The 13,202-nt window shown below is 35.1% G+C and overlaps 2 protein-coding genes across 3 annotated transcripts; both read right to left on the bottom strand.

Moving 5' to 3' along the window:
* Positions 1-417: 417 nt before the first annotated feature.
* On the bottom strand, positions 418-5,712 carry LOC103450852 (solute carrier family 40 member 3, chloroplastic-like). Of its 2 annotated transcripts, none has more exons than XM_008390254.4 (14): positions 5,013-5,712; positions 4,275-4,485; positions 4,097-4,160; positions 3,822-3,946; positions 3,650-3,739; positions 3,388-3,561; positions 3,210-3,284; positions 2,838-2,939; positions 2,636-2,753; positions 2,381-2,527; positions 1,735-1,841; positions 1,554-1,667; positions 827-1,129; positions 418-732 (listed from the first exon to the last, which is right to left on the bottom strand). In XM_008390254.4, the coding sequence occupies exons 1-13, from the start codon at positions 5,198-5,200 to the stop codon at positions 833-835; spliced, it is 1,812 nt and encodes a 603-aa protein (XP_008388476.2). In that variant the 5' UTR covers positions 5,201-5,712; the 3' UTR covers positions 418-732; positions 827-832. The 2 variants fall into 2 exon arrangements, with proteins under 2 accessions (XP_008388476.2, XP_017192038.2); XM_017336549.3 differs by having other exon boundaries at positions 4,275-4,488; positions 5,013-5,686.
* Positions 5,713-7,811: 2,099 nt separating this feature from the next.
* Positions 7,812-10,928, bottom strand: LOC103451286 (probable pectinesterase 55). The gene is made up of 5 exons (XM_008390707.2): positions 10,702-10,928; positions 10,444-10,603; positions 9,913-10,143; positions 9,575-9,816; positions 7,812-7,974 (listed from the first exon to the last, which is right to left on the bottom strand). The coding sequence occupies exons 1-5, from the start codon at positions 10,926-10,928 to the stop codon at positions 7,812-7,814; spliced, it is 1,023 nt and encodes a 340-aa protein (XP_008388929.2).
* Between the last annotated feature and the right edge of the window lie 2,274 nt (positions 10,929-13,202).

The raw sequence follows: 13,202 nt of genomic DNA, 5'->3' as shown, positions 1-13,202 counted from the left end.
ATCCTCCCTCAATATACGATATGTCAAATCCATCCCTCCACCAATTGCAACAGTATGTGCCAACGAGGCCAAAAGAAACGTGCAAGGAATCTAGGAGCTAGTTTTTGTATGACCAAGATAAAGTAGTACAAACCAATTGCAGTAGCCCGTTTGAAATTATTGGTACAAAATCCACAACTTTTCACCTTTGTGTGCTCACACCAAAAAGATGGCTAATTTCTCAACTTTTGGTGCTTTTTTTCTCTGCTTTTTTACTGCCTTCATGGCTTTAATGAGAAAGCTATGATGCACCAGGGGAACAAGATGCAAAGTTACCATGAATGAGGGAACCTCAGGAGGAAAAAATGGAATACGATTCACAGCAATATTTCGGCAACCCTGTGAAGGAATTCAGTTCGCACTTCGAATAAAGCATGATTGCCAGGGAACAAAGATTTTGAATAAATTCAATGCTTTACAAATGTTTCAAAATGTATGTACAAAGTTGAGCCAGCTGTAGCTATATAAGCGCATGAACTGCGACCAATAAAACGTATGAACAAAGATATTATTCAAAGGCGCGTTACAGATTCTACACTACAGCCAATAAAACACATGAACTGCGACCATGAGCGACAAAATATACCTCACTGTACTATTGATAGAAAAACATGGGCATTGTAAAAGGTAGTGCTATATCTTGATTCTGAATAACGTAGAACAGCCTTTGCACCAGGGCCACAGAAAGTAAAACTGCAGATAATGCAATTAAGATAGTTCATTCAGATTTGGCAGACATGTAAAATGTATAAGAATTAATGGACTCAAACGAGTAAAAAGAACTTACATCAAATTATTGACACCGAGCATCGAAAGAGAAAAGACTTCTTTGCTCATCTGTTGGATTCAACAACCATCGGCAGAACATCCACGCCGCCCCAACCACTGATAGGAGTGATAGAACTGCTAGAAAGCCAAAATGTGACACGTCATTGGCGATTATTGCAATTCCCAACATTGTAAACTCTGCCAGACTAGCAACAGCAACTTCTGTTGTGCCGATAATATTTGCTTTGGACGATGGAATCCCAGTTTGAAGAATCTGTGCTGCCACAACATCGTATGACATGTGCCCCAGCCTTGATAATACCTGCATATAAAAAGGTACACAAAAATAAAGATACAATAAAATGTCCAAAAAGCACAACAAAACGCACTTGTTCCCCAATATTCTTTGTTCTCCAATATTCTTTCTAGTACATATAATTGCAAGTGGAGCATCTGCTAATACAAATGAAACGTTTACTTTGATGACTAGTCGATGCAGGCGGCAGTCACTACTGAAATCTCCTCAGAATAAGAAACCTCAACATTACTCAAATTTACAGATTTAGCAAAGCAATCTAAGAATCAACAATTCTGAAAAGAATCCATCGTCATGCTCTAAGATCCAACCTAATATCATAAGTCCCATTTCTAATCAAATCACTACTTGATTTTCTTAGCAGCTCATACGTAACTATCATCCAAATCCCAAACCTTGTTTAGAAAAAACAAGAATGATAAATTCTTACAATCAAACACAAGAAGAATAGAAGGGGCCTCTGCTGGGAGGAAGATCCACTACAATAAACAGCAACAGCAACGGTGAGAAGTGAAGCTTGAAATATTAATCCAGCTGCTCCTGCCTGGAAAAGAAGCTCCATTAGATATAGACAGACTATAATGTGATGATAATTATGCAAATTAGCCAACCTTTAAGATGCCAAGTCGCCTGACGAGGCTTGCAGACACAAATGTCGCTGCAACACCCATAAAAGCACATAGTCCACTAAAACCCCCAATAATAGATGGATTTAGACCTGTTGAACAATGTCACAGTATCTTGGAGTTAGAATTGGGCTTACAAAATATTTATATAGCCACAGCATAAGAGGCATATAAATGTCTATAAGAAAATCGATGATGAAGTCGTATTCACACTAAAGCATGATTTAAGCGATCTCCTTGTTTTGCCGACACTGTAGATGTAATAAACAATATGCATGAATCAGCAGGGTCAGTGACTACTAGATGTTGTGCTTGAAAACCTTTTCTCATCACAAATGAAATTTATTGTTATTAGCACGTGCATTAATTGGGAATATTTCAGGGTGGTGTGCTATTGGGTCCAACTCTCTTGGCCGAACTTCCTTATTTTCCCATCCATGTATTTCCTCCCCCTGATGAATAATGTTTACTCCTAAATGCATGTTGATTAGAGCCTGTTTTAACTGAGCCATTCGGTGCTTTCAGAACCTGTACCTTGAATTTATTGAAAACGAAGGTCTTTCATAAAATGCATGTAAAAGGCAACAAACTTCCAACCAAAAAATATAAGCCGAAAGGGCATGACAAGTACCACTTTGCGTTAAAAATGCTGTCATCAAACTGCCTGGAGTGAGTACAACATTAAAATAGAGCAGCACATATGCTAGGCTAGCAGGAAGAACTGGTTGCTGCATGTACTCCTTCCATCCAAGTTTAATAGCTGCCACACCTTTATCCACTGATTAAACAGAACCAGTTAGGAACTTAGGACAGTATCAGAAGTATCTTGCAGTTACAAAACCGGTGGTCAGACTTATTTGTATAAAGATAGAAGTACCAAATTTACCTATGTCGTTGGTATCAAACAGAGATACTTCAGTGGATGTTCTACAACAAGTTTGCGAACATTTTGGGCGGTCAAGAACCCCGCTAGAAAGCTTGTTGGTCAAACATGTGAGAACAATCTGAGGAATGGAAATTCCTAGTCAATAATAAAAGAGCATTTTTCAAGCAAAACATTGAAACAGAGTAAGGAGAAGAGAAATTACGGCAAAAGGCAACGACCACACCATCAAACCTCCCGAAAATTTCAAGCATGTTACTGGGTCATACTTTGATAGAAGAATGCCAAATAGGGATGCACCAGCAATCTGTAATTAATACAAAGTTATAAATCTCCTCAAGCTTCCCTAAACATTGTCATCCTTTTTATTTTAAGTTTTGACCTAAATTATCATCTACCAGATTTAATCTGAATATTATGTACAATAACCATAACCACATGCTGAAAATTTGTTTAAATCTAAGGAATATTTGCATATTAAATTTCAAATAAATGGGCACATATGTCACCATTGACATCATATGAAAAATCCACGCGTTATCATTAAAGAAATTTTTTTCATAAGATTAGAAAATACCTCACAAAGAAGATCAATTCGATAAAGAACAGCATTTGCTTGGGCAAGCGCAATAGGCCTGTTCACTCCTGCCAACTGTTTACGTGGGAATTCTAGTTTAGGCCAAAGATAACTTGGAAAGATAAAACTATGTGCGTGCACGTGTATGTATCGTAACGAAATGTCAAAATAGCAGTACCAGCACCACCCAATCACGCTCCATAGCGACCCCCAATGCGACACCAGATAGCCTCTCTACAGCCCCAGCTAGTACAAGTACAATGAACCAAGGGCGGTGAAGAAGGGATGACGCAGAAGGAGGAACACAATGCGCATGGATTATCATCGCTGCAGATAACAACTGAGCAGCTGCCTGAGAGAAAGAAAACAGTTAGAACACAGAAGTTTAGGATATTCATCCTGCACACATCTTTGGGTGCAATGCAAATCAAACTACTCACCTGGATAATATTAAGACAGTTACACGCAGGTACTCTGGGGAAATGATCCATAAGTGTGCCAACTAAGGGGCCTCCAGCAATTATCGCAAGCTGTTTAAAATGAATTTGATCTAGTTAGGAAGTGTAGTTTCCTACTGCTTTTTCCTATTACTTAATTTATCTCAATGGCAACCTTACTAAAGAAACCTATGAACGCCACCGGTAGAAGGCTTGGATATATCAATGCGATAGCAGAGGGCCAAGCGAAATTCCAAAATTGCTCCACTAAATTTCCAGCTAGACAACTAGCATAAAAAGCTGAAAAATTATGCCCGTCGGGTCAGAAATCACCACAAGGATTCCAAATCATTCACATCAACTATTTTATAATTCAAATGACACATCAAAGACAGCTTAGGAAGGACACATCACCATGCTTTACTTGGACCATTGAAGGAAGGCACTTACCATATAATCCCATTGGATGGGCTGGAGTAGCTGCAAGTGTATGTTGCTCCTCTTTTGATAAAACCTAAACAAAGGTAAAAAATGGCATGATAAATCTGACAAGACCTAACTGTAATGCAGTACTGAAGTGGTAATGAAAACGAAAAAGAAAAGGTTCATAGACCATCATGTAACTTACTGGCAGTGTCGTCAAAAGACAATCTACATAAGTATCTTCAGTTAGTAAACTCAAAGATTCAGTGTCCAGCATATCAACAATTGGGACCGAGCAACTAGAGCAACCAGGCTCTGCAATGGATGATTCCTCCTGGACCTCATTGTCAGTAGCCACGTGGCTGAAGTGTGCATCGGTGTTGGTTATTGAGCACCTTGAACTAAAACTGTCGAATCTGCTATCCAAGGAGCAGGAAAAGTAACGGGGTTAATAAACACATTTCCGTAGTTCTGTCAAGTCATGATCCATGGTTAGATTTTTTTTCACTTACTTTCCTCTAACTAGTTACTGACAATTCAAGATTCAAAGTGTTTTTTTACTACAATATTGCTATTGCTTTAGAATTTTTGAACTCAACTCTTAAAAGGTATCCAAAAATTTATTTTATGCAAACATAAAAAGAACCTTGATAGATACCATTAAATACAAGTCCCACTAAGATATAACAATCCAAAATTCAAACTTCCCACTAAGATATAACAATCCAAAATTCAAACTTTCTGCCCTTCTAGTTTATCTTATTTTCCCTTTTCATCCCATTTTCCTTCACTATTTATCAATCAAACAAGCTTGTCATTAACTTGATTACAACTTTGACTACCAATTGAAGTAAAAACTTTCAAAATTCCATAACATTCTTCCATTTTCTTTCACTTTCTCAGCAAAACCAAAAGACATACAAACACAAAGCACAAAGCTCACCTCTGAGAGCCCACAGATAGGTGCCTCAAACCCAACCACCTGCGAGAATCGATTCGATAGCGAATTCGAGAGGAAGGCCTTGGTTGCCTCGATAAAACAGAAGCACGGCAAGCAGAAAATAAGCTAGTAGATGAATTGGAGAGATAATACTGTGAGAGAGTAACCCCGCAACCGCAACCCAAAGCCATTGATTCTGCTGGCTCCAAAGCTTCAAATCCCAGTTGGGTTCTTGCCCACTCATGCAGACTCCACAACTAAGCTACCCTTTTGCTCAGTTTCTCAGTTTGCTCAGAGAATCCCAGAGGGCAACCTCAAGAATCTTAAAGTTTGGTTTTTTGGGGTTAATTGTTTCTGTGTTGTAGGGTTGTAATTCAAAAGAGAGGAACTTGGTGCAGATAAATCAAGATTTTTCTGATGTTTTGAGTTTGCCTTGCAGAATTGTTGACAATCCCAGATTGGTTCCTCTCAGACTCCATGAACTATGAATAAAAATTAGGATTTTAGGGGTGGAATTTTTGTGAGTAAATGGAAAGAGAGGGATTTGGTGATATAAAACTGACCATTTCAATTATTTTCTGGGGCATATTTTCTGTGGGTTTTAGCTTGGTTACATGGCCTTATCCATGTATGGTGTTTCCTGAGTCCCGCTTGGCGGACAGTTCAAAGTGGTATTTCTATACGTCTCATCTTTTGTGGCTCTAAAATTTCATGGGTGAAAAGAGTCTGAACTTTGAAGGTGTGTAGGGTTGAGGATTGCGGGCCATGAGTGTCTACGTGGACAAATAAATGGACACCTTGTCATGATGGATATCCAATTTTACACGTAAGCATTTGGAATATGAAGCAACTAATAAAAGAAGGATTTTTTTTTTTGACAAAAAATAAATAGAAGAAGGATTTGCCTTCGAGATTCCTTAGTGTATCCAAAACACGAGCTAGTACATTGCGTGTCATGATATAAGTGAAGAGATACTAAATTTTTTTTATTATGTCTCAATTTAGAGGGATGTATTCTATTGAGATTTTAAAGGATTTTAAAGAGTTTATAAAATTTGTGGAGTTTAATGGAGTATCATGGACTTTATGTGTATTTTAGGTGAATTCATTCAAATCTTAGGGTTTTTTTTTTTTTTTTGTGGGGGTTGGGTTGGAAGTCTGATTTTCCAAAGCTTAAACAACACCATAAAATCTGGCTTGTATTTTGTTTACATATAAAAATCTCTCTCTCCTCAAGAAGTCTTAGTTTTATGTGTTTTAAGTTTTTTAAGGTTAATACAAAGATGAGTCGTCAACTCATTACTTATCACATCATGAATTTTACAACAATGATTAGATGTCATGTGTTTTTAAGTTCTCGATTGAGATTTCAAAAATAGGAAAACGACCTACTATTAATGATGCTAATTGTCCACAACTTGCTTCTTACCACTTATTAGCCTAGCATGTTTTGATTTTTTTTAAAAGATATCGGTGAAATTAGGGTTGCATTTTGCACATGAAATGCGGAATAATTCCCTTGTTTTCACAGGGTTGGGAAGTAGAAAATTTCTTTTCTGTTTTCGATAATGCTTAAAAAGTAACAAGGAAATCTCATTTTATTGGGATATAAAATTTGACATTTTCAATTGTAAATTACTCATTCGAGAAGTCTATAAAAAATTAATCCCATTCCACTTTCATCACTTGCAAGTTGAATAAAAAATCCAAGTGAGTTTGGTATATGAAATAATCCTGTCTAAGATTTGAGAGGAAAAAAGTTAGGATTTCTAATGTTATTAATTATATTTGGAAAAAAAATGTTATTAATTATAAAAATTTGATAAATCCTACTCATTAGTGGAAATTGATGTAAAAAGTAAATTCTGATTTGCGAGATATTAATTTATATGAATTATTCATCTATCTTATCTTTTCATTAGTGGAAATTGATGTAAAAAGTAAATTCTGATTTGCAAGATGGTAGGTCGTCCTCCTTCAGTTCATGCTAAAAAAAATTGGATAAAATTCGATAAACCACATGGAATACAGTACTTGGTACAGAAGAATAAAGTAATGAGACATAAGAAGAATTAATTCATTAACAATACAAGGGCCTTTAATTTTAAATGTTATTTAGCTAAAAATCAATATTTTTTTTTACCAATTAGCCATGTATATATTAATGACCTATTTTTGTTTTAGGCCTAATCAACGGCTTATTTTTATTAATTAGACATATGTTAACGATGAATGCCATGTGGACTTTCAGTCATTATAGAACATGACGCTTTTATCCTTCTATCTCTCTCCACTCTGGAGGAATGAATGTGAGATCGTTGAGACCCTATCAACCATGAGTTCATGGTAAGGAGGGGTTACAAGTTAACTTTCTGGTTTTGCTATCGTTTCAAACCATACAATGTCGTGTATGTTTGACTATTCACATCTAATATTGTAACTTTTTATAGACCATTTGAATAATAAATTTCCTTAATTCGACGATAATAAATCAGATTATGTAACGCATAACCTAAATTTACAGATTCTACGTAACAAAAGTTGCAATGCAATTTTGAATCTGTATTGACCTATTTCTAAATATAGAAAATATGAGAAAGGAGGTGTTAGTTATCGTGGCTGCTAGCAGTAGTGATAATTTCGATAATTTCGTTTATTTTGAATTTGAGTATCACAATACATGATTGATCTTGTTATAATTAAAATAAATATTGTTGATACATTATTAATATTGTAGTTTTTTTATGGATTAATACAAAATCACCCTAATTTTAATTTGCTCGAAGGATTTTATTAAAGTGATTAATTTGGGTGCTTTTCTAGCCATCCATCTTGGTTTATGAAAGAAGCTGTATCTGTTAAAATCCTCACTTCCTGAGCCGTTTGGTTCTTCTCCCAGTTGATACGGTGTTCCCTGTTTGCTCCATCTCCTTTGCATTCCACCTCAGCAAACTCAATTGTACCCCTGCAGTTCCATATGTCAAAAGTAATTCACTAAATTGTGATTTTATTTATTTAGGGGGTGTAGTCAAATGAGGATCTTAAAGGATTTTAAAAGACTTTAGAATCATGATGTAGTCAACTAAGATTTTAAAAGATTTTTATAGAGCCCATGCAAATCTATAAAAAAATTCATTCAAATACAGGGGTAGTCAATTAAAGGATTTTAAAAGACTTTAGAATCATGATGTAATCAACTGAGATTTTAAAAGATTTTTATAGAGCCCATGCAAATCTATTGGTATTAAAAAATTCATAGATTTTGAAGGATTTCTTTCAATAAGAGATTTTGTAGGATTTGAGAAGTGATTATAAGCATAACAAAATCCTACCTTCACCCTTAGGATTTCTTTTCAACCCCCTCGTTCTTTCTTTCTTTCCATTCGACAACTCGATCTTTCTTTCTCACTCTCCATTTTCTTTCAGACATAGAACCTGCCAACCTGATTTCTTTTCACGTTCATCTATCATCTCCCCAGTTGCAAACTTGAATTTTTTGAATTTTTTATTTCCTTTATTTTGGAATGTGTAATAGTATTTCTTGTAATGCTTTGATGGGAAGTGTTAATAGCTACTAGCAGTTCTTGTAATGATTATGCGTTCTATTTGAATGTGTTAATTTTTTACCATGTTAATTGAACTCTTGGAAATTACTACTAAGAGTCTTATTGCCAATTCAAGCTTTCTGTTCTTTTTTGTGTAATCATGTTAGTGTAAGGGTGCAAACATCTTCCAAAGCCTATTTATATTGGTAACTGTACTTAGACTGAATAACACATTATGAACTAATCAATTCTTGAGGAAAAATGGTTAATTTTGAGACATTTGATTTAAGAAGCACTACTTGTTATGATTAGTTAAAATTATTTTTCGTAAAGAAATCACAATTCAAATGTGAAAGGGAAAGAAAAGACATATTTGATTGGTTTATATTTCCATATCAATATATATATATATATATATATATATATATATATGTTTATGTCTTTTTCAGATTGTGCATTAATAAAAGAATTTATGTTGTAGGAGTCAAAAGAGAAATCCATACAAATCTATAATAGAAATCCATAATAATTTGTCAAAATCCATATGGAATTGTAGAATCTATTGAAATCCTTTGAAATTTGTCACTTAAAAAAATCCATTAAAATCCTCTGAAATCTAAATTGACTACACCCCTTAAATTGATTACACCCCCTATTTTTATACAAATGATATTCTGTTGTATATTAATTTAAATTTCGAGAGAAGAGATTCAAACTCGGGTACATAGAGAGGAGCACATTCACTCTAACCAAAGTGGCTTAGCCTAGCCTCTAGACAAATCGATATTCTAAACAACCATAATCGACGGATTGGAGAAATCGACCTTAGATATAGATGAGCAACACCAACTAACCTAATTCAGTTCCCACATTCCATAGCTTAGGGTTTTTTTGTAGATAGGGTCTAGGGTTTAGACGTGGCTCATTGACTGGCCAACTAGCCTAACTCGAAGTCCAGTTATATTGTAATATTATCATTCAGAAAATCGACTGGGAGAATGAAAAAGGATTACAACTTACTCATGGCCTGCATTCCATGGATTACCCCAACCCTGTGGGGTGATAATATTGTCCATATCTGTCCGGTAAAACAATACTCTTGAATGAGTCCCATATGCCCTTCCCAGATTAGCAGGGCCACTTCCAGTAATATGGCAATCTTTGAATACAAACCCAGAGGGGTCGTCTGCTCCACCTCGACCATTGGCTGTAATATAGGCAGTTCCCCCTATTACGTCCGTTCGTGAAATTAGTGTGCATTTCTGCAAACAATTAATATTTAAGGTTAATTAATCAAAAGATCATGAGGAAAATAAAGAGCTTTAATTAGTTAATGAAAGGATTCAGGTTTTAATCACCTCATAAATTGATTGGCCATGGCCCCAAATGAAGTCTATAAGTCCTTCAATGGTGCAATCGTAGAAATAGTGACGACCTTTGGCATCACTCAATGTGTCTTGCAAGCTAGAAAAGCTACAGTGATAAAAACTTGCTTTATCTCCAGATACATCTAGGGCAACTGCCCATGTAGTGGTCTTCCTTTTTCCATTGGCATCCAATAGGTCAGTACCAATATTATCGTATGTATTCTGTTAAAGACAAATTTTTTTTTAACACAATTATGAATTAATTATAACCAAAATATGTAAGTAATGTTGAAGAGTTACATATCCAAGATAAGCCGAGCCGTATAATATTGATTTGCAACTAACTACCCAAGACATTAAAACGATTGCTTGTATATATGTGAAAATAAGTGTGTGAGATTTGTCACAACTCCACCCCAAGCCCTCAAGTTTGTAGGGCATAACGGCCCAACTGGTGGTTAGCGACCTTTATGTGTGGTACAATTAAAATATTATAAGTTTAAGCTAGGCTTGATATTTAACCTTGAAGATTATATTTCGTGCCACAAAATTATCTGCACGTGCTTTAAATGTAGGACTAGTGAGAATACTTCCACCGTCCGCATATTGGATCACAGGTTGGCGATCAGAGTCTCCTTCAATATAGATGTATGGTTTGTCTACTGCGATCTGAACTTTTTCACTACATACATAAAAGTAGCTAGCGGATTAGAGCAATGAATTAATACTACAGATTAGAAACAAAAACTGTACTGAACTTTGAGATGATAGTTTACTTACGTGTAGATACCGTAGTTGATGTGAATTCGAGTCCACGCAGTGTTATTTGGTGCTACGGAATCAATGGCTTGTTGCACCGAGGTAAAATTTCCTAGGCCATTCGGATCGACTATGATGGTACTTATAACATTGTCTTGAAGATTATAGATCCCTGGGACATACCTTAAATCCACTGCACCCAATAAAAAGAAGAGAGCCAATGTTGAAGATATAATTAGAAACTGCATATTGCTAACAATATTGAGAATATAAGACACTGTTCTTGACAGATGAAGATGGTGAGTTTCATCATCTTATATAGGGTAAAAAAATGTTCGACTGCAATACACTAAAGGAATTATATTTGGGTGGCAGATTAGATTCAGGCTACCGAATCTACTGGTGTTTGGAAAAAAATGGATGTCAACGGTGAGGTGAACAAATGTCAACGATTCATCTACGAAATCTTCAAAAATAATTGGGATTAATATGGTAGGTGCTTAATCCTCCCCTTAATTAATTACGTGCTACATTGTACAAGAACAGAGTCAGATTACTTGGCAGCTGGCTAATTAGTTGCACCAGTAGTGTCTTGCATGGCATTGATGTAGATTTCACACTTGAACGTTTTTTCTTGATCATTTTTGTTAACTAATTTCTTAGTCCGATTACACTCAAAAGTTCAATTTTGTGATTCCAACAATATACCTGTGGGAAGATTTTTAATAAGTAGATCGCCACTATCTTGTCGATAATAATATTGTGTCATAGTAAGTTTTTCTCAACATACATGATAGTACATTATTGGCTTGAGATGACATGATGACGATTCTCATTATATGTATAAGTCCTTCTCGCAATTTGGGCCATACTCTAATCAATTAGTGTAATACAAGAAAATTATCCAGTCAGATTTTCAGTAATATACCATGTTTTAAGTTTTCATTTCAGTTGCCACTAGTACTATAGTTTGATAATATTTATTTTCACTTATAAGTGCAATGTCTCATATTTAACTCTCATAGACGGTTCAGCTATAATTGTTTTTCTCACCTAATCTTCGAATAGAAAGAGAAATCACGTTGAACTTACTACAATCCAGACTATGCAGTTTTAGTTCCAACCCCGGTAGTGGTTGCAGTCGTTCAATTGTGTATATACGGTCAGGAGGCTGATGACATGAAATCTTCAATCCCTTTTTTTCTTTGCAAAATAATCTTCAATCCCTTCAATACGGGAACAGATAGGATTTCTTGCCAAATATTTTGTTTCATTTTTATAATCGGATTCTTGCCTCTTTTTCAATATCAGATTGTGCACAAATATACTGATGGATGTTGAGTTTGGTAGAAAAATAAATACATATAATGCCATTACGCAATTATCCATTGCCGTACTAGCCGTTGGAAATTTAAGGCTTCCCTGCCAATTTTTGCAGCGTTTCATTAGTGAGATGGATATTGCCTCGTGTTTTTTTTTTAAATATATAAATGCGTGTCTGTGTTCGTTGATTTGTAGTTGCTTGTTCATTTTAACAAAAAACTTCCTGTACTGTTCACTTTAACGAAAAACCACATTTTTATACTAAAAAGTAAATATTGGTACTATTTATTTTACCTTTTATTTTATTTTTATCGTTAAAACTTAAAGTTTTTAAGTCATTTTCATTAATTTTTCATTAATTTTTTGGTGAACGTTGGTGTTTTTGTTTTGGGTTTATGAATTTGTTATAGATTGCTGGTGCATTCTGGTGATTTCTTACTCTCATGCATCTAGTTAACCTAATAAAAATTGGATTAGTTAATAGTTAATAATCCTCACACTTTGTGTTAGTTGAGATTTTTCAGTTTTATTTTCGAAGTTCCTTGTGCGGTGCTACTGTGCTGAAACTGAAGGGATGTGGTTTTACTGCCATACACATAAGGCCATCTTCAACCGAGGGCTAGGCCAGAGGGCTCTGGAATCTGGAAGGGCCCCACGGGATCAGAGAGGGCTGGAGGGCTGGCTTTTTTTTTTTTTAATGTTTCCTATTGCTGTCGGTTAAAACCGACAGCATTAAAGAGCTTTTTTTTTTTAAATAGTTCTACTATTAGTGTCGGTTATAACCGACACTAATAGTTTGAAATGTTTTTTAATGTAACGGCTAGTAGCCGTTGGATTATTAGGCCTCTCTTTTTTTTTTTTTTTTTTAATGAATTTAAACTTTTTTTTTTTAATGAATTTAAACTTCTTTTTTTCCTTTTTTTTTTTTCCTTTTCATATGAATCAAATTTTTTTTCATATTTTTTTTCCTATAACTTCTATTTCACAAAATTTGTTTTATATTTTTTTTCAATTCTATTTTTTTCGTATAACTTCCTAGGCCATTTATACAACATTAAATTGTAGTTTTTAAATAATAAATTATGTTTGGCCCTATGGCCCTTTGGCCCTCGGTTGGAGACGGTTTTTTGTGACAGGGCTAAAACGAGCCCTTTGGCCCTCTGACCCTAGGTTGGAGATGGAGGCAAATATGGCCCTGT

This window comes from Malus domestica, chromosome 12, assembly GCF_042453785.1.
Source record: "Malus domestica chromosome 12, GDT2T_hap1".
Lineage (NCBI taxonomy): Eukaryota > Viridiplantae > Streptophyta > Magnoliopsida > Rosales > Rosaceae > Malus > Malus domestica.
The sequence above is the reverse complement of the archived record's forward strand: the minus strand, read 5'-3'. Positions and strand labels throughout refer to the sequence as shown.